At 42.6% G+C, this 21,100-nt stretch overlaps 1 protein-coding gene and 2 long non-coding RNA genes across 4 annotated transcripts in view; 2 read left to right on the forward strand and 1 right to left on the reverse strand.

Annotated features, from left to right (window-relative positions):
• The window catches only part of LOC138405483 (uncharacterized), a 146,449-nt gene that overhangs the window by 68,688 nt on the left and 56,661 nt on the right, over nt 1-21,100 (forward strand). The window lies entirely within an intron of this gene.
• LOC138405408 (E3 SUMO-protein ligase ZBED1-like) lies at nt 971-4,036 on the forward strand. The gene is made up of 2 exons (XM_069513791.1): nt 971-2,142; nt 2,648-4,036. The coding sequence occupies exons 1-2, from the start codon at nt 1,788-1,790 to the stop codon at nt 3,673-3,675; spliced, it is 1,383 nt and encodes a 460-aa protein (XP_069369892.1). The 5' UTR covers nt 971-1,787; the 3' UTR covers nt 3,676-4,036.
• LOC138405464 (uncharacterized) lies at nt 10,019-20,196 on the reverse strand. Of its 2 annotated transcripts, XR_011239201.1 has the most exons (7): nt 20,040-20,196; nt 15,307-15,671; nt 14,748-14,815; nt 14,598-14,666; nt 11,051-11,177; nt 10,319-10,386; nt 10,019-10,221 (listed from the first exon to the last, which is right to left on the reverse strand). It is a non-coding gene; the product is annotated as an uncharacterized lncRNA (long non-coding RNA). The 2 variants fall into 2 exon arrangements; XR_011239200.1 differs by lacking the exon at nt 20,040-20,196 and having other exon boundaries at nt 15,307-16,642.

A 21,100-nucleotide genomic window follows, 5' to 3' on the forward strand; every position in this document is an offset into this window, starting at 1 on the left:
CCAGGGAAGGGGGGGGTGATCGTGCCGGTAGGTAGGTGAGAGGATATAGAGCATCTAAAGAGGACAAGAGGGAGGATAGCAGAGTGGAGGAGGCTTCCTCAGTAGACATTAGTGAAAATTGGTCTGTAGATGGTAGTGAGGAAAGAACAGTAGAGGAGAGAGCAGAGGGAGAGAGGGATTTCAGATTGCAGCGGGTGATGACTGTGTGAGGCCTGGGGGCGAGGGAGGTGGTGAATTTTAAGGGGAGAGAGAAAGTGACAGCGTGGTGGTCAGACACAGTGAGTGGGGTAACAGAGGGTGGCGAGGTACTACAGGATCTTGTGAAGACAAGATCGAGTTGGTTCCCAGCCCGGTGGGTCGGTGGAGAGGGGTAGAGGGTGAGGTCAAATGTGGAGAAGAAGTCAATGAATTCAGAGGAGCGCAGCTTCTCTGGGGGATGTTGAAATCACCCAGGACAACGAGCGGTGTGCAATCGTCAGGAGAGCAGCTCAGGCAGTGTTTTCTGGAGTGATCCAGGTCTCGGTAAGTGCCAGGAAGTGAAGAGTCTGCAGGGAAGCATAGTAACATAATTGACAGATATGTATGTCACGTTGTCTTAGGGAAAGTCTTTGCATTTTATATATAATAACATCGATATCTGTGCTTTTCTGTTCCTACTGCATATACAGTATAAAGTAGCGTGAGCTTAACTTAGCAACACCACGAAAAAACTTTACTGTAAGGTTATAAAGTTAATGTTATTTCCGTGGGACATGAATTCAATTCAATTCAATTTTATTTATATAGCGCCAATTCATAATTTACATTATCTCAAGGCACTTTACATTTAAAGGTCAAGGCCTTAAAACAATATTAACGTAGAGAAACCCAACAGTTCCCACAATGAGCAAGCACAGGCGACTGTGGAGAGGAAAAACTCCCTCATTAACAGGGAGAAACCTCTGGCAGAACCAGGCTCAATGTGGGCGGTCATCTGCCTCGACCGGTTGGGGTGAGGAAAGAAAAGGAAGGGGGAGGAAAGGAGAGATGGGTGGAAATCGGGGGAGAGAAGATATATCGATATATAAAAAATATATCGATATATTTTTAAATGCGATATGGAATTAGACCATAGACCATATCGATATAGTTCAAATTTGCGCTGTGATCCTTGCTCCAGGCAAGCTGCTCACCCGGAGCTCTCTGCACTGCTCCCTGCGCCCCCGCCCCTCCTGTTTCATGCACACAGAGGGGAGGGGCCGGAACAGACACTCCGGCACTCTTAAAAAAACATGGAGGAAGCAACAACGTCTGCGGAGCGTGCGAAGGAGGACTTGGTTTGTAAAAGAAAATGCAGTGGCTCAGTAATATGGAGATGGCTCGGATTCAAGGTATCAGATGAGCAACAAAATCACATCATATGTAGGGAGTGCCATAAACAAGTTATAGCCAGGGGTGGAAGCACTACAAATCTTTTTCACCACCTAAAACAGTGGCACAAACTGCAGTACGAAGAGTGTGTGAAACTGCACGCTGCAGAAGCCCCAGCCGCGAGCCGTCCACAATCCGAAAAAGCTCCAGCCCCGAAACAAAGCTCACTGCAAGCTTCATTTTCCCGCACTGTGCCTTATGAAAAGAAAAGTGACAAGTGGTGTACTATAACTAAAGCGGTGTCCTATCACATTGCTAAAGATATGGTCCCTATTGCAACTGTGGAACAAGTCGGATTTAAAAAGCTACTGAAAACTATGGACCCGAGATATGAGCTTCCCAGTCGCAACTACTTTGCATGAGAAGCACTGCCACAAATGTACAATGAAGTCAGACTGAGCCTTGCTGACCGGCTCGCTAACGTGACCCATTTTGCGTTGACCAGCGATATGTGGTCGAGCAGGACGTGTGGGCCGTACATGAGCGTGACAGTTCACTTCATTCAAGACTGGGAGATAAAAACAGTGTGTCTCCAGACAAGTTATTTCCCCCAGGATCACACTGGTGAGCATATAGCTGAGGCCCTACAGGACGCAATTGCAAGCTGGAAACTCCAAGAAAAGCATCTGGTTGCTATAACAACCGACAACGGGAGCAACATCGTCAAAGCGGTTGAGCTGAACAAGTGGCTGAGGATGCAGTGCTTCGGTCACAGATTACACCTGGCTATTGGTGAGTGCAGTGTTCTAAGGAGTATTCAGATTTTTTACTTTAAACAAAAACATATTAAAATGTTAGTTTTTCCTTATTTTCCTGTGTGTGTCTGTCTGCAACTTTCACACGTAGGCCTAAACAGTGTGGAGTTTTTAGTGGAGTAGAAATATGAAGTAGCATTAAAAAATAGCATACATTCTAAGAACAACAACAAGAACGAAACATGAGTAAATGTACATATAGTAAAGTCATCATTTATAAATTCTACAAAAATAATAATAATACATAAAAATCTCTTACAGGATTAAAATTCAGAAAATAAATGAATATAATATTTGTTATTTATGTTTAGGACTGGTGTTGATTAAAAAAATAAACTATGAAACGAGAAAATAATATCAATGTAGAATAAATCTAAAGCTTGATTTTGGAAAGCACTTGGCTGTATGAGTGTTAAAGTGAAACCAGAGTTGAATTTCTCGCATAAACCCATTTAATTAATAGTTTTTTATGATTCTGACAGGACATGGCATGAATGACACGCGCGTCACTCGGGCCATTTCTCTGTGCAAGAGAGTTGTAAGCTGTTTTTCATACAGCTGGAAGAAAAGGAGACATCTTGCTGAAGTCCAGATTCAGCTGGGTCTGCCAAGTCACAAACTCATAACCGAGTCTGCCACACGCTGGGGATCGAGGCAGCAGATGATAGAGAGAGTCCTGGAGCAGGAAGGAGCACTAGCCAAAGTCCTGTCTAGTGAAATAAAGACCAGACACCTTGTCCCTACCTGGCAGGACTTAGAGGTCCTAGAAGCAGTCCAAAAGGTCCTGAAACCTCTCCAGGACTTTACCGATGCTTTGTCAGGTGAGGAGTACATCACTCTATCATATGTGAAACCTGTGCTGCACCTTTTTAATGAAAGTCTCCTGGCATGTGAAGAGGGTGATAGTGAGCTTCGCAAATCGATCAAGACCAGCATTGTTGAGTACCTCAACAGTAAGTATTCTGAACCAGCCACTACTGACCTACTGGAGATGGCTTCATTTGTGGATCCACGGTTCAGGACCACCTACATCCCAAGTGAAAAGGTCGATGCATTGAAGCACAGAGCTGTCTTGGAGGTGGAGACGCTACTGGCTGATCAGAGCAGCTGTCAGCAGCCTTACTTACGTGTGCCTACTGTGCCTGAGCCTGCAGATGGAGAAGCAGCAGCAGTGGCACCAAAAGCTAAGAAGACACTGGCAAGCTTCTTCAAGCAGCGCACAGCAACCACCACTGCACCAACCAAGAGGGGGGCTATTGAAAATGAACTGTCAAGTTACTTGCAGTCAGCAAGTGTGGAGAGTGACACTGATCCCCTCAAGTGGTGGAAGGATCATGAATTTGTCTTTCCAGCTCTGAGCCACCTGGCAAAAAAGTATCTCTTGGTACCAGCTAGCAGTTCACCCTCCGAAAGGGTTTTCAGCTGCAGTGGCAATATTGTGACCTGCCACAGAGCATCTCTGAAGCCAGATGCCGTTGACAGGCTGGTGTTTCTCGCACAAAATCTGTAAACTAAGGAGGACACGCTTGTCTGTATTCTAATGTCTACCTCAAGACAGCACTACTGTTTATGTTGTTTTTAAGTAAAAAAAGATGTTTAAAAACATTTTCCTTAAACTGAGCACTTTATTTTGTTCTTTCTTTATATATAAATGCTGCCCTTACTAGGGCTAATGTTGATATTGTACTTTTCTCATAAAAGATTGGCCTATTTTTTTTCATAGGCTATTTTTATTTAAGATATTTTTTTACAGAGCTTTGATTTAAAAAAAAAAAAGGTACTCCTGTTGTTATACAGTATTTATGTTTACATTTTATAGTTATTTGAACAGCTGAGCATTTATTCATTCATTTGATTTTGCAACTGTTCACTGAAATAGCCGGTTTCAATAAAACTACCTGTGACATGTCATATTTGGCTTTGACTTTGACTGAACATTTGCCGTCACTTTGTAATAAAAATATCGGGATATATATCGTATATCGATATTCAGCCTAAATATATCGGGATATGACTTTTGGTCCATATCGCCCAGCCCTAATGTGCATGGAGGAGTCATTGTTAACGTTAACAAATTGGAATCTATCTGATAAATATGATTTAAACCAGTGTAGTGCTGTTCCTTTAATTCCTATATGTTGTTCTAATCTCTGTAGCAGAATCTTATGATCTATTGTGTCAAATGCTGCACTAAGGTCCAACAAGACGAGGACAGAGACAAGTCCATCATCTGATGCCATAAGAAGGTCATTGGTGACTTTCAGTAGTGCCGTTTCTGTGCTGTGATGGGTTCTAAATCCTGACTGAAATTTGTCCAATAAACCGTTACTATCTAAGTAACCACACAGCTGGTTAGCAACGGCTTTTTCTAGGATTTTGGAAATGAAGGGCAGGTTGGATATGGGTCTATAGTTAGCTAAAACCTCTGGATCAAGCGTAGGCTTTTTAAGCAGAGGTTTAATAACGGCTACCTTAAAAGCCTGTGGTACGTAGCCGGTTAGCAAAGACATATTAATCTGATTTAAAATGGAACGGTCAATTAGGGGGAGGACTTCTTTAAAAAGTCTAGTTGGAACAGAGCCCAGCTGACAAGTAGTTGGTTTAGATGATGAAACTAACGAGGTCAGTTCAGGAAGATCAATAGAGTAAAATTTGTTTAGACATAAATCTGGTGCTATGGTTTCAGGACCAGACAATGTATCAGTGTTATTCACTGGGAGGAGGTGGTGGATTTTATCCCTGATGGTTGTAATTTTATTAGTGAAGAAGCTCATGAAGTCATTGCTTCTCAGATCTAGAGGAATAGATGGGTCAGTAGAGGTGTGACTTTCTGTCAGCCTGGCTACAGTGCTGAAGAGGAACCTGGGGTTGTTCCTATTTTCATCTATTAGTAATGAATAATAAGAGGTTCGGGCATTTCTAAGTGCTTTATTGTAATTTATAAGGCTATTCTTCCAGGCTAGGTGGAAGTCTTGGCGATTGGTGGAACGCCACTTCCTTTCTAGCTTCCGCGATGTCTGTTTTAGAACGCACGTTTGGGAATTATACCATGGAGCTAATCTCCTCTGACTTACTTTCTTCTTTTTTAATGGGGCGACAGCTTCAAGTGCTGTTTTTAGTGAGGCTGCAGTACTATTTACAAAGTTATCAACAAGTGTGGGAGTAAGGTCTTGATAATCTTCTTGTATAGTACTGACACATGGCTGAGAGGGAAGGGAAGAGGGGAGCAGTTCTTTAAATTTGTGAACAGTTTTGTCGGATAGACATCGACTATAATAGAATTTCCGTCCAGAATTGACGTAATTAACAATTCTGAATTCAAATGTAAGTAAAAAATGGTCAGACAGAAGAGGGTTCTGTTGGAATAGTTATATTTTCTATGTCAATGCCATATGTCAGGACAAGATCAAGAGTGTGATTTAGGCAGTGGGTCGGTTGATTCACATGTTGAGTGAAACCAATCGAGTCTATTATTGATTTAAATGCTGAACTAAGGCTGTCATTGGCAACATCTACATGAATATTGAAATCACCTGCTATAATGATCTGATCTGTTTTAAGATAATTGCATTTATCACTGCAGAAATCTTTTGTGATTTACCTCTAAACCTCTGATCAAATTATTATTATTATTGGGATCAGATGTTTTTTCCCTTCCCATAACCCCTTTTGGTCCAAAGTTCCAAAACTTTCAATACCAATTGTTTTTGTTCTCCTTTGCCTAATAGAACATGGAGATCAGAATTTGATACCTTTCCAGTGAGTCAATCTAAGCTACTGAGACAACACAGTGATTGAACACACAAGAAAGTGTTACTTACAGAGGTGAGGGAAGAGTTCAGAATCTTCCATTGATATGCATATATCAAATCCTCTAGTTACATCTACGCCTTGTGATGTTAAAATTAGCATATTACTCAATGAACACATCAAATCTCTACCAATAAAATCTATCAGCCAGCGTGGTGACAACAAAAATTAATGTTTAAAATTTCCTTAACCTCATTTTAACAAAACAATGGTACAGTGTATTCAATATCACTGTCTTACCTGTTGCTTCACAAACAAACATTCATTTTTGGAGTTATATTAAACTCTTCACATTAAATAACTTATTCTGTTTCACCTGAATCTACCAAAAATGTGATGTCTTTACCATTTACTGTGATCGTGTGTTTTTGCATATATGCATCAGTTCTAACAGTAATTCACATGGTGTGCGTGTTACAGTGCTCTTACGAATTTGGTGAGTAGGTTGAAACTTTCTCTCTGTCTCCGCGTCTGCACCAGATGAATCCTTCACTGTCCCCAGCTCCACCGCTACTCAATCGCACTATGTGTATTGGTTCTCAGGACAATCCCTGATCTAATGTCCAATTTTGCCACATTTGAAACAAGCGTCAGTTCTTCCACGTCCCCTTCCTCTCCGTCCATGACCTTTCTTGTGCCCGCAGACTTGGTTTTGATATGCTGCCAGCTGTCCTTTTTCTTTTTCTTGCTGTTCAAGAGTTTTTCTGCATGATCAGCATGACCCCATGCTGGATTCACCATTCACCGCTCCTGTGCAGAGACGGATCTTGCCACTTTCGAATACTGAGTCCCCATCTCAGTCATCAGCAGTCTCTGCTGTTCAGTGCTGGTTCCAGTTGCACTGCATAACGCTCCCCCACTTAACACTTGTGGGAGAGATGAAATGGTAGGTTCTTTCATATTGGTGAATGTCCATGGTCTGGAGATCAGCTGAGTGTTTCCATCTCCTGCAGCCACCTCCACCATCGGTGCTTGCAGGGTTGCATTCAAATCATAAATTGACTCCTTCCCGGTTCACCGTGGAGTATGTGAGTGGTGCATGATGGAGGCCTATCCACCTCCTCTGCTGCAACAAGGTCGAGGTCTGGATGGAGGTTAGGGACAGCTGGAGCTGCCGCCTGCACCCTCTGCACCGGTAGCAGCTGAGTGTCCTGCTGGTCATCACACTGCACCGCTGCTGGCTGTAGTTGTCCTCTCGGTGGAGCTGAGTCCAGATCAGGGTCTAGTCGGACACACTGAGACTTGGAGATTAGTTCAATCCCTACCTTCTGTAAACTGTCCCTGATATTCACTTCAGTTAACCAAAATTCACACGCTCCAGTACAAATATCCCTACATTTTTTTTCCTTCTAATTTGTCCTCACTAACTCGTTCCTCTCTAACTCTACGCTTACCATCACTTATTAACAGATACTGAACATTAAGAAAAGAAAGTTGAAGTGGATTAGCGTTATCCTTATCTTTCTTTCCTTTACCAATGTTTAAACCCATTTCTCTAATAGGTTGTCTCAGCAGTTTTAACATAACTCTTATTTATCAATTTAAACTCCCCATTTGTTCAACAAAATACAAAATTTGGAGGACCAAAGTTATGCTGATATGGGAAAAGACATTTAGAGATGATCCTGGCTCAGGTCTCAGTCCTTCAGTCCCAGTCACATCTCCAGTGCAAAACTCTATTTACTATATTATATCATAGTTTGTTAAATCATGAACTCGACGTCAGAAACCAATATCACAAGTGTATTAAAATCAACAAACACTCCGTATATTCCTATTATTATATCTTGTATATATCAATACTCCTTAACTCTGTGAACTCCTCTCAGATCACCAACCTGCTTATTCTAATACCATACTCATTAGTTCCCAATTAACAATGTGACCTTCTCACCAACAGGCTTATTCTATATTAACTCTGTGGTCTCCAAGACCACCCGTGATCTCCAAGATCACCCGAAGCTTCCTTGATTCTATATCGGTTCCAAACCTTGCCATGCAGACACGTCTGTCACTCAACCTGTGAGAGGACCGTTTCCCTTCTGAATTTGTCTTCCCAGAAAGACAGTGTCTTTGTGCTAATTGGTCCGCTGGATCACAGCAGTGAGAGCACTCTTTGGTTCTCAGGCATCAGGCCCTCACATCTCTACCTTCTTTTGTCAGGGAGGTTGAGGTCAGAGTCCCAGACTCCCTGCTCAGTTTTACCTTTCAGCCCAGAGAAACAGAGTGTCTACTCACAAGAGTGATCCTGCCGACAACACCAAAATTGTGGTGGCAATTTCTGTGAAACAGGCACTTCTTTCTGAAAGTTTAATTCAGCATCTGCAGATGGACTCATCAGTACACATCACCTGAATGACATGCACAAATGAGCAAAGAACATAGGAGAATCAGTGTTCCTATAACTCGCAGCCCCCTCCCACTAAGCATGCAAAGGTATTTATTACCCTCCTGTAGTTTCTCTCAGTGGAGGAGATATCCTGTCCATTTATTTACATGTTCTGTGGATGACCCCCCTGTGAGACCCCAGGTGTGAGATCCCAATCAGAGATACCAAGAGATACCATAAAGTTGTGGTTTCTCAAGGCCATAAAACTCAAGTCTCTTAAGCCACCATCATAAACCTTAAGGTTACCCTTTTAGATTAACAATTTGGTCAACTCTTTGGTCAGTCATTCACATTCATGTCTGCTCATGCAATTAAACATACACAAATGTAAAAATTTCCATTACAGGAGCAATGTAAGCCATGCTTCAGCATAAGGTCATATATTGTCTGGGGCTCAGTGCATCGCACTGTGATCATGTTGGTGGCAGACCCAGGTGGCAACACTACCAGGCTGTGGGGTTCCTGTCAGGGTGACATGAAAAAAAAACAAACGATTTGTGGAAAAGGAGTATATAAACTTTTCTTTTTTTTTGAGAAAAAAAAGTTTAAGAGAGGATGTGCTCAGTACTTACATGTCTGCAGGATAGCTTAAAAATCATCCTATGGTCTGCAACGGTCAGCTCTTTTCTTAGGGTCCGACTGCACGCTCTCACCAATGCTACTGTCTTCATGACATTTTCGTAGAAGCTAACTCCTGGCTGAATCTCAGTGTATGTGACACTATATTGGTTGACAATTTCAGTCAATGGTTGTTTATCTGTCAACAATAACTCAAAAGCTCCAGAGCCCAATAGATTAAACGTCCGGTCTGCCCATAGCCTCTTCATTGTAGAGAACAGTTTGGCTATATAGCTCCAAACACCAGCGCTGGATAGGTGAGCGCAAATAACTCTCAAATGCTGGGTCTCATTTTCTGTACAGTTCCACCTGCTCATGTACCACCAAGACCTGATGTGGGTTAATTGATGTGAGACTGTGGCACACGGCACCATCGGACAACCACTGTCATGTACTCCATCATCTTAAAGCTTGTTGAGCAGACAGAGATCTGTTTCTGAGGAGAAACCAAGCACAGAACGATCTCTTCTGCTTTTATGCACTGATGAGAACCTTAAAACGTCCGTACAAATCTGAATCATCCCACTTCATAAATTTATCCAAACACCCCTTGTTTGTCTCACCAAGGTTTCTCATTTTTTTAAACAAAAGGTGGTTGGATAAATTACAAAATATCTGGTTGGATATACAACATGTGATTGGATAAATGAGAAACCTGGTCGGAGCAACAATGTCCGGTTGGATAAACGAGAGGTGGTCAGATAAATGACAAAATATCTGGTTGGATATACAACATGTGATTGGATAAATGAGAAACCTGACCGGAGCAACGACGTCCGGTCGAATAAACGAGAGGTGGTCGGATAAATGAAAAAACTGGTTGGATATTGTGTTGGCAATTTCTGTGTCTCTTAAGCCACCATCATAAACCTTAAGGTTACCCTTTTTAGATTAACAATTTGGTCAACCATTGTCTGCTCATGCAATTAAATGTAATTTCCATTACAGGTTAAAACAAATAGGAGAATGTAACAAACTTCAGGAGCTTGAAGTACCATTGGAATCTTTTTTTTTTTATTTTAACTGAATTTTGGAGAAGAAGATTGTCCTCAACTAGATGCATTGGATAATCCATAGCCCCCTGTGCCTCGACAGCAACGGCAGCTGCCATCTCTTCCACAGCCTCCTGTGTCTGGACAGCAGCGACAGCGTCAGCTGCCATCTCTTCCAGAGCCTCCTGTGTCTGGACAGGGAGAAGGAACTCTGTCTCCTGGAGCCCCGTAAATCACCTTTCCTTTGCTACATGAACACAATCAGACACATTAGAAGACAGATACAAACGGAGGCTCAGAGGTAGGTGTGTGTGTGTGTTTGCATTAATGTGTGTGATACTTACAATAATCCAACAGGAGCCAGCCTCACCTCCAGGTGTTTGGTCAGCTTCACTGCTGGCACATTGTTGAACTGGAGACAAGAACAGACACAAAATAAGAGATAAGACAACCTGCATCCTCTGTGTCATCTGTCCCCTTTGTGTCAGAGAGTTAAAACCACAACCTGTTAGTTATAATAGTTTTCATCCAGGATTGTATCAGTGCCTCATCCATAAGCAAGTCATACACTATACTGAGCCTTTATAATCAGTATCAAAGTCCCCGTCTCTTCTCTGCCCACTGAAATATTTCTTATTCATCCAGTAATGAAATGTAACAGAATACTTTATATTAACGAAAGTAAAAGTAAAGTCACATTATTAAAACCTACTCTACTATAAGTAAAATAGGTCATTAAAATATTTGCATAAATACATTTGGTCAGAAGTATAAATGCATGTATATCTGTATGTATATACATATATATAGTATTTTTATAAATGTGATTTTAATTTTGTTTCAGTAAATCATTTGTTTTATTATATTTCTAATATCTATTTGGTATGTATCATAATGCATATATCAACAATGAACTGGTGTCTTTCTTGTTTTGCACAAGTTAAATCTGGATATATAGATGTGTCATGATGTCAAGAATTATAGTTAGAGAACGGTTTTAGAAGTGTGGTCATAGACACAGCTGGATGAGGTTTGTGTGACACAGAGTCTCAAACCTACAAAGCAAAGACACATACTCTCTTTTCAACGTTGGGGTCAACGACTGCACAGTCGAGCTCAGCAACAGCGTTTAGTGTCTGTTCCGTCTTCGAAAGCTTGACATACGGCAAGTCATCATCCTGCTAGCTCTCACATTTTCTCTTTCTGTGGAAAAACAGAAAAAACACAGAAAGCATGAATTACCAATGTTTAAAACTGTGAGGAAAGAAAAGAACATGAAAGCATCTCAATCGAAAAAATATAAATTCATGACAGACAAGGTGACTGTGAACTAGTCAGGCAGACTTCTTGACATCTTGGCAGACATCTTGATACACCAAGATGGCGCCACGAACGGTCGCCTCGGTGTGTTGGTGCGCACTTTTGTGTTTGTTTTTAGTATTTAATTCTGTTTACTGCGACCCTACTCGGATTACTTTCACGATGGACGAGCTTCTTTCCATCAGGGACACAACACCATCCAATTTATGTCCCAACTTTATCGCCTCTTCCGTGGATTTAGTGGACTTACTCATCAAAGGTGCGGCGGTCCTCGGACACGCAGTGAGACTTCGGCGGAGACGACGAGGGAAGCGCGCTGGGGCCCTGGTGCGCTTCAGGGAGCGGGGACTACGCTCACCTCTCCCGAGCATCCTCCTCTCCAATGTCCGCTCGCTGTGCAATAAGATGGACGAACTGCGCCTCCTCATCCGGACAAATAGAGACTTTTCCCTTACTTCTGTCTTGTGCTTCACGGAATCGTGGTTGACTGAAGCCACACCGGACTCCGCCGCACAGCTGACCGGCTTCCAGATGTTACGCGCGGACCGCGACCCGATCCTCTCACACAAGGCAAAAGGCGGAGGGATTTGTTTTTATATAAACCAGGGCTGGTGCAGCGACGTGAAAGTCATTTTGTAGTCCTGTTCTCCGGACCTGGAAACTTTTTTCATTACCTGCCGACCGTTCTACTCTCCCCGTGAGTTCACCTCTTTCACCCTGGCCGGCGTGTACATCCCCCCGCAAGCTGACGTGCGCGAAGCACAACGACAACTCGCCGAGCAGGTACTGGGGGTGACGAGGAGGAGAGAGAACACTTATTCCCCTGTTATTGTCCTCGGGGACTTTAATAAGGGGAACTTATCTCAGGAACTCCCGAAATACAAACAGTTGATCAAATGCCCGACCAGGGGGGAGAACACTCTTGATCACTGCTACAGCACCATCACCAAGGCGTATCATGCAGTTACCCGCGCTGCTCTGGGCCTGTCCGACCACGCTCTTATTCACCTGATCCCAGCTTACAGGCAGAAACTCAAACTTTCTAAACCTGCTGTGCTGAGATCCAAGAATTGGAGCAACAGAGAAGCTGTGGAGGAGCTGCGTGACTGCCTGGATAACACTGACTGGGACATTTTTAGAACTGCTTCCAACAGCCTTGATGAATACACAGATGCAGTGACGTCATACATCAGCTTCTGTGAAGACAGATGTATCCCAACACGCACCAGGGTGAGCTATAACAATGACAAGCCCTGGTTCACTGCAAAACTCAAACAGCTTCGTTTGGAGAAGGAGGCGGCCTTCAAGAGTGGGGACATGGATAGTTTCAGACTGGCAAAATACTCGTTTGGCAAGGAGATTAAGGAGGCCAAACGACAGTACTCAAAGAAGCTGGAACAACCGTTTGCAGCCAACGACTCCTCGTCAGTCTGGAAGGGGCTGCGAGTGATCACCGGCTGCAAAACCAAATCCCCCCACTCTGTGGAAGACCTGAAACTTGCAAACGAACTGAATGACTTTTACTGTAGATTTGAAAGACAATGGACCAGTTCTAACCCAGACTCCCAGCCCCCCCACACAGCTATTACACCTCTTCACCCCAGCCTGGACAAAGACTCAACCCCCCTCCCCCCCATCACACCTCTCTCTATTCAGGAGAGAGATGTAAACAAGCTCCTGAAGAAGTTGAACCCCCGCAAGGCACCTGGACCCGACGCTGTCTCCCCCTCCACACTGAGGCACTGTGCAGACCAGCTTTCTCCAGTGTTCACGAACATCTTTAACACCTCACTGGCTGAATGTGTTGTACCCGCCTGTCTCAAAACATCCACCATCATCCCCGTTCCCAAGAAGCAGAGGATCACAGGCCTTAATGACTACAGACCTGTCGCCCTGACCTCTGTAGTAATGAAGACCTTTGAGCGCCTCGTGCTGACCCACCTCAAGACAATAACCAACCACCTCCTCGACCCACTGCAGTTTGCCTACAGAGCCAACAGGTCCGTAGACGACGCAGTCAACATGGGACTCCACTTCATCCTCCAGCACCTCGACTCCCCCAGCACCTACGCCAGGATCCTGTTTGTGGACTTCAGCTCCGCATTCAACACCATCGCCCCAGCTCTTCTCCGTGACAAGCTGACACAGCTGAGCGTGCCTGAGCCCATCTGTAGGTGGATCTCTAACTTCCTGACTGACAGGAAGCAGCGCGTGAGGCTGGGCAAGCTTGTCTCTGAGTCACGGACCATCAGCACTGGAGCCCCACAAGGTTGTGTGCTCTCCCCTCTACTGTTCTCCCTCTACACCAACAACTGCACCTCCAACCATCCCTCTGTCAAACTCCTGAAGTTTGCAGACGACACGACCCTCATCGGATTAATCACCAATGGGGACGAAGCCGCCTACAGAGAGGAAGTTAACAGCCTGGCTTCCTGGTGCAGCCAGAACCACCTGGAGCTGAACGCTCTAAAAACTGTAGAGATGGTAGTAGACTTCAGGAGGAGCCCAGCCCAAACTGCCCCCCTCAGCCTGTGCAACTCCCCAGTTAAAACAGTGGAGTCCTTCAGATTCCTGGGGACCATCATTGCACAGGACTTGAGGTGGGCGGAGAACATCACCTCCATCACCAAGAAGGCCCAGCAGAGGATGTTCTTCCTGCGGCAACTGAGGAAATTCAACATGCCGCAGAAAGTGATGGTTGAATTCTACACAGCCATCATTGAGTCCATCCTCACCTCATCTATCACCGTCTGGTTCGCTGCCTCCACTGCCAAGGACAAGGGCAGACTGCAGCGGATCATAAGGTCAGCTGAGAAGGTCATCGGCTGTGACCTGCCGGCCCTCCTAGACCTGTTCCACTCCAGGACCAGTAGGAGAGCAGGCAAGATCATTGCTGATCCCTCACATCCCGGTCACCATCAGTTCCAGAGACTTCCCTCCGGAAAAAGGTTTCGGGCCATCAGGACTAAAACCTCTCGCCATCTGAACAGTTTTTTCCCCGTGGCAGTGGGGCTCACAAACAAGCCCCCTGCATCACACTGACTCTGCACCGCACTGACTCTACCCCACCACACCCCACCACCTGCACATAATTTATAATTTATTACTACTCTGTTACTGCATATATGTATATACTTTAATTTATTTTATTTTATTTTATTTTATTCAATTTCTTATATATTGTTGTTTTTCTACATTGTTGTTTTATGTACATAAGCAGTGCACCAATTACACCAAGGCAATTTCCTGTATGTGCAAACATACCTGGCAAATAAAAGAATTCTGATTCTGATTCTGACTTACTGTGAGTGGCGGTTGTTCACGGGAAAAGGAAGTCTGTCTCCTGGAGCCCCGTAAACCCCCTTCCCTTTGCTACATAAACACAGACACATAAGAAGACAAATAGAAACAGTAGCTCAGAGGTGTGTTTGCATTAATGTGTGTGATACTTACAATAATCCAACAGGAGCCAGCCTCACCTCCAGGTGTTTGGTCAGCTTCCCTGATGGCACATTGTTGAACTGGAGACAAGAACAGACACAAAATAAGAGATAAGACAACCTGCATCCTCTGTGTCATCTGTCCCCTTGGTGTCGGAGTTAAAACCACCACCACACACATTTATACCTAACCCAGCCTTGTATAATCTCTGTCCTGATCTAAATATTGTCCTCCTGAACATGATGAACCAAAGATGAATAATATCTGTAACCTGTAGTTGGTCTGTGGTGTTTCCCAGAACTCTAAAGCACAGCACTATCACTGACACCATTGATTCTTTAATCAACCACAGAAGAAATCAATCATGCACAGTTTTTACAATTTAATGAAAGAAGAATTTCTTCGTGCCAAACGGGAGGTTTCTACCAATGTAAACGTCTCTATACTCAGTCAGGTTCACTACTCTGAGTACTCATGATTTACCCACTCCTCCATTAATAAGTATCTTTCTTGATACAGGTATTGATAAAGTTCCTCTGAATCGCTCTCTAACCTATAGTTAGTACCTTACCTGTGTCTGGATGTGAGGCCCTGCCTGGCTGAACACGGGGCCTGACTGCAGGACACTTAGCTGCTGGTGGTTTATGGCAGCAGCCAGTTCACCATTGGGTTTCAGGAGGATGCTGCTCCAAGCTGAGAAGTGATGCTATTGGGGGGGGGGGGGGTCCTCATCAGAACCAGTCCAGTTGAACAAGTCATGCCATTCCTGAGCAGGGACATCTTGAGGAATCTGATGGTTATTTGTGTCCTCTGACAGTTTGTTGACCACTGCCCAGACCATGTCCAACAACTCCTTGTCGTCCATCTCTTACAAAGTAAGGTCACTTTCTGCCGTCAGGTCCCTAAAATTCTGGTGTGTATTTCATTGTTGTTCTTCTGTGACATTGATGAGAAACTGGGTTTGAGACACTGCAAAAAGCTTACATGCTGATAAATACAAATGAATGATCCAATATTATCATGTATTATGAAATAAAACTATACACGTGTAACCCTTCTGAGAGGAAAAGAGAATAGTACTGAAAAATAGTAACTAGGTTCAATAACCAGTGAAATCAGAAGTTCTAAGATCGACTATGGAGCCCAGGATTGATCAAACGATGATGCAGGAATGAGACAAACTCAGTATACTCTTTAAGAAACAATAACGATTCCCTATTTATTACAGGATGGGAAGGATGAATAAAAACATCAATCACACAAATTATCACAACTCTTACCCGGGTAAGTATAAAAAATAAAAAAATATAATAAAGTTTTGCAGCTGCGTTTTTTCTAAAGTTCAGTTCACCTGTTTTCAGTCACTGTTCAGTCAACACCGTGAAGGTGGAAAATCAGTCCCACCGCACTGTTGTGTGGATGGTGTGTGTGTGTGTGTATGTGAAGTGTAAAAGGATTCAGGTTCCACGGCGTAGTATCTCTAAGTATCCTCCGGGGTCTGGCTCGCCATCAAACTTTGACTGGCTCCAACATGTTTGACCAGGTAGGTCAAACTATCAATGGGTCCATCAAAAAACCTGACCTACGATAAGTTGGATCAGAGCATTCATCTTAATTTTCTCAAATCTCAAAAAATGAATTATAGTACATTAATCATGTTAAATCTACATAAACTCTTTATCAATAGAGAATAGGCCTGGGCCGATATCAATAAATCAATTAATCGCACGATAAATTAAAATGAACTCTATAATTTTTCCGGCCTCTATATATTGCCATGTGCATGCGCGTTTGTTTTCCTCTTCTCTCGCCTCCAAGCAGACTGGATGACAAGAGGGTTCACTCTGTGCTCGGTCTCAGCACCTGGGGGCGTTTGTTCCATAGTGGAATGAACGGAGTGAACCCTCTTGTCAGTCATCCAGTCTCTTTGTCTCTGTGGGGGGAGGCAGGGCCGCTAGCATTGGCTCCACACCAAGCGGCAACATCCCGGGCTGAGCGCTGAGGCCACTGCGGAAGTGCAAAAAACTGCAGTTCACTGGGTGGCCACTTGAGGCTGGCTCCAAGTGGGAGTCAGTTCCCATTGACTCCCATGTTAAAATGCCAGACTTTAGAGCAGAATTAAACCTGTTTACAGCCTGGTTCAAAAAACGGTTTTAGTCTCAATCATTAAGTTCTTCCTTCATGACAACTCGGGGGGGGGGGGGGGGATTAACGTTATTAAGTTGTTCAGCTCCCCAACCTATTTGGCTTGACTACATTACTGTGGGTAACTTTAGTAATAATGTTTTATTAGATTATTGGTTCAGAAATAACGTTAGTGCAGCTGCTGCAGTGTGAAACTTGTTGAGCTGGACTTTATTTATGAATGAACAGTTTACCTACCAGGTATAGACCTGTTTTCATAACTTACTAACAATTAAAGCAAATTATTGCACATGATGCATTACATTATAAATGCAATACTTTTAATGTGAAAGAACTCCATACTGCACATTCATTGTAGTACACTGTTTAATCCCAAACCATATTCAAATACATGGTTGAATATCCACAGAATATAAGGACATAGACTTTGTTTGAAAGTAACACTTATCTCGGCAATAATGCCATACTTTTATGTTTCCTGTCATTTTATTAGGGACGGACGAACCTGAGGGACACAGCTGTGCTGACCGTGTTCTGTCTCTTATGGCAAAAAAGAAAAGACTTTTTATCTAAAGTTTATCAAATCAGAAAGTAAAAGATGAACATTGTTGTGATAACAGTGTTAATTTTACCAACCATAATGGATATAGAAATTGACTCAATATTATTAACATGTTGACCAGCCTGAAGCTGCCGATCTCCACCTTGTTGCTGCTGCCACAGTGGATTCAGAGGACATCAGGTGTTACAGTGCTTCATGTAATGAAATGAAAAAAGTCACATTAAAGGATATTTTATGCTGAAATCATTGTCATATCTGTAGATATTAAGGAACAGAGGAGAAACACGATTATTTACAGATACTGTACAATACAATAGCCTACAATAATTTTTACACAATATCAGCTGTGTTAAGCAGCCAAGACTGGTACTTATAGTTTATTCTGTGTTCAGCAGGTGGAAGCACCACAGATTTCAGCCAAACTGATGTACTAAAAAAAATAAACATTGTACAAAAAAATGTCTTTCTACCACATCTGTAATATTCAAGGTGATAATCTCTCACAGTGCTGTTGATAACAGTCCACATCAAGTCCGTCAACTTCTCTCAGTGTGAAAACAGATACATATATAATAAATATGGTGTGAGGAGATTATAATCATATCTAAACTGTTATATAATTACACATCTGCACTGGGTCTAATTCACTGTGAATTCCATAACAGGCTAAAAAAAGAGGTTGTGAACATTTGTGAAACATAGTTACTATCACATGCAACTTACACATGCAGCTTATTAGTATTAACTTATTAAAATTACAATAAAATGACAAAACAACCCTTTACTAAAAGTAGTTGCTTCAAACTGTTCATTATATGTGTTAATTAAAAGGTAAATTACCACAATAACATTAAAAACCACTTGAGGCATGTAAGTATATGTGGTATGATTATGATAATAAATAAATCAATAGGTTTTGTAATTGTAAAGTTTCAGTGTAACTTACCTCTGTTCGGTTCGTTGTTATGACCGCGACCATCCCGGAGCAACAACACCGCAGTGATAGCCGGTTAGCAGTAGCGGGTAGCATTAAGCCTAGCTCCTTAGCATGAGCTAACCAGGTAAGGATAAGCTCTGTGGGCGTGGCTCGGTTGTCAGTCTTCACTCAGCCCACCTAGCGTCCACTCGAGCGCCTCCTCTTTGCCCATGTATGGGTTAGCCAGGAACTAGGAGGAGTCAGGCCCCGGCAAGATGGCGCTGGGTGAAACGCCCACTACCAGCCTCATTTTCACTCTTCAGAAACCAACGGGTGACGTCACGGACACTACGTCCATCTTTATATACAGTCTATGCTCCACACACACAGAGTGCAGCAAGTGAGCGTTGTGCGGAGCAATGCGAGGAAAAAAGATGATTGCAAAGCCTAATGCCACAGCCCGGTGTGGGAATATTTCGGCTTCAAACCGAATGAGCAAGGTGAGCCCATCAACACGGATGAGCCAGTTCAAAAGTGGAGGCAACAAAAAAAGGCAACACAACAAAGTTGCATGCCCACCTAAAGCACAACCACCCGACCCAGTGTTCCCAGCTGGGGAAAAAAAAGTGCACCTCGAGATGTAGAGCCTCAACACTCACTGAGGCGTTTGGTCGACAGAGTAAATATAAATGGAGCAAAAATGGTGTGCGCTCACAGATAGTGTAGTTCGCTGCATCGCAAAAGAAATGGTGCCCTTTGGTACAGTTGAAAAGCCAGCATTGAGAGAGATGCTGCAAACGTTTGACAGACAGAACGAATTGCCTGCGAGAAAATACATGTCACAAACGGCCTAAATGTTCAATATTTATTTAAGTGCAATTTTGTTAATCGAGACTTGATAAGCCATTTTATTTATTGTCTTGGTTGTGTGTGGTTTTATATTTGAGTGCTGTTTTTGCTAACAGAGACTGAGAGTCCATTTTATTTTTTGTTTGTTTTATTTATTTATTTAGGATATTTTCCTGAAATTACAATTACGATGGTAAAATTCACTGAAAAATAAAAGTTTATTGTATTTGAAAGGGTGTGCATTATTATGATATATTATCATGTTGACAATAATATCATTTATCGGCAATAATTCGTGGGACAATATATCGTCCAGCAAAATTTGTTATCGTCCCAGGCCTAATAGAGAATAACAATTTTACTCAATTACTGTTGCAACATGCTATCACAATGTTCAGTAATAAAATAAGCAACACTCAAAATATCAGATTATGTTATTGAAATAATCTTCCTCACTCCAAATCAACAGTATCAAAATATCCTGTGCTCTTTACATCGTAATTAGCACATTAAACAATATCAATCATCTAGAAAGAAAAATATGTAATGTGCACAGCTAATAAAATATGGCTGGATGAGCTTAGAATGCACAAATAAGGTGCTAAACACACACATAATACAGCTCTATGTGCAACAAAGGAGCAAACAAATATCTCACAATGCACCTTTAAAATGTCGGATCAGGGCTTCAGCATTAATGTGTGGTGTGTCGTAGTGTGTCTCTCTCGCGCCAATCAGCACCGGAGCTAGTGCTCCGATGTTAGCTCCTATGCTAACGGTTTAACTCGTTGCATTAGCTATTAGCCTTTAGCACATCAAGACGGCCGCTCACCGATGCGTTTCTCTTCCCGAGAGGTTCCTCAGACGGTGCTCATACAGGTCCTGGTCGTCCCGGGAGATTTCTTCGGCAGTTTTTCCGAGTCTGATCCACTTTTATTGTTTTATCTTCCTATGGTGAGTGTCGGTTTAATGCGCCTTGCTCTCTCTCTTCCCTGCAACTTCAGAGGAAGTGAACCTGCTCCGATCAGCTCAATGGGCGGGGCTTCTTTTCTGATTGGGTGACAGACCGTCTCCAACCCGTCTCCTTCAAACTAAAACTCTCTATAAATTATTTTATTATGGTTCTATCTCTCCTTTTAGATAAACATCTGTTTTTTTATTATTAACCAAAACGTAGTATTAATGAATTGATTTTTCCACCATGAATTTCACTTGTCTTCATTCAATCAACTAATTTATTGTTTTTAATACAGATTTTTAACCTGGGTTACACAAGAATCTAATACTTTTATTTAGAAGCTGTTTTGTTGTGATATTTTTTCACTGTGATTTTGAGCTAAATGGAGATATGGACACTTCCTATGCTTCTATATACTATATACTATACATCCACTGTCATGATTACACCTGATTTCTTTGGAACTATGTTCTTTCAGAGACAAATAAAAAAATCTATTCTATAGTTATCTTACAGGATCACATAACTGCCTCGTCCATAAGCAACTCATATACTTTACTGGGCCATTATAATAAGTCTCTATACTCAGTCAGGTTCACTACTCTGAGTAATCATGAATTACGACCTCCTCCATTAATAAGTATCTTTCTTGATACAGGTATTGATAAAGTTCCTCTGAATCGCTCTCTAACCTATAGTTAGTACCTAACCTGTGTCTGGTTGTGAGGCCCTGCCTGGCTGAACTGGGGGCCTGACTGCAGGACCAGCCTTGTCTCCAATCTAGCCCTAATGTAATCAGTTGAAGCACTCGTACAGTCTCTGAGGTTTTTATATAACACAGATACCACCTTGATTTTTGACCCATTATATACTCGCATTTGTACATCTATCACTCCGTTTAATATTTTTGCGCTCCCTATTTCCCTTATAATATA

The sequence above is a fragment of the Paralichthys olivaceus genome, chromosome 18 (assembly GCF_024713975.1).
Source record: "Paralichthys olivaceus isolate ysfri-2021 chromosome 18, ASM2471397v2, whole genome shotgun sequence".
Lineage (NCBI taxonomy): Eukaryota > Metazoa > Chordata > Actinopteri > Pleuronectiformes > Paralichthyidae > Paralichthys > Paralichthys olivaceus.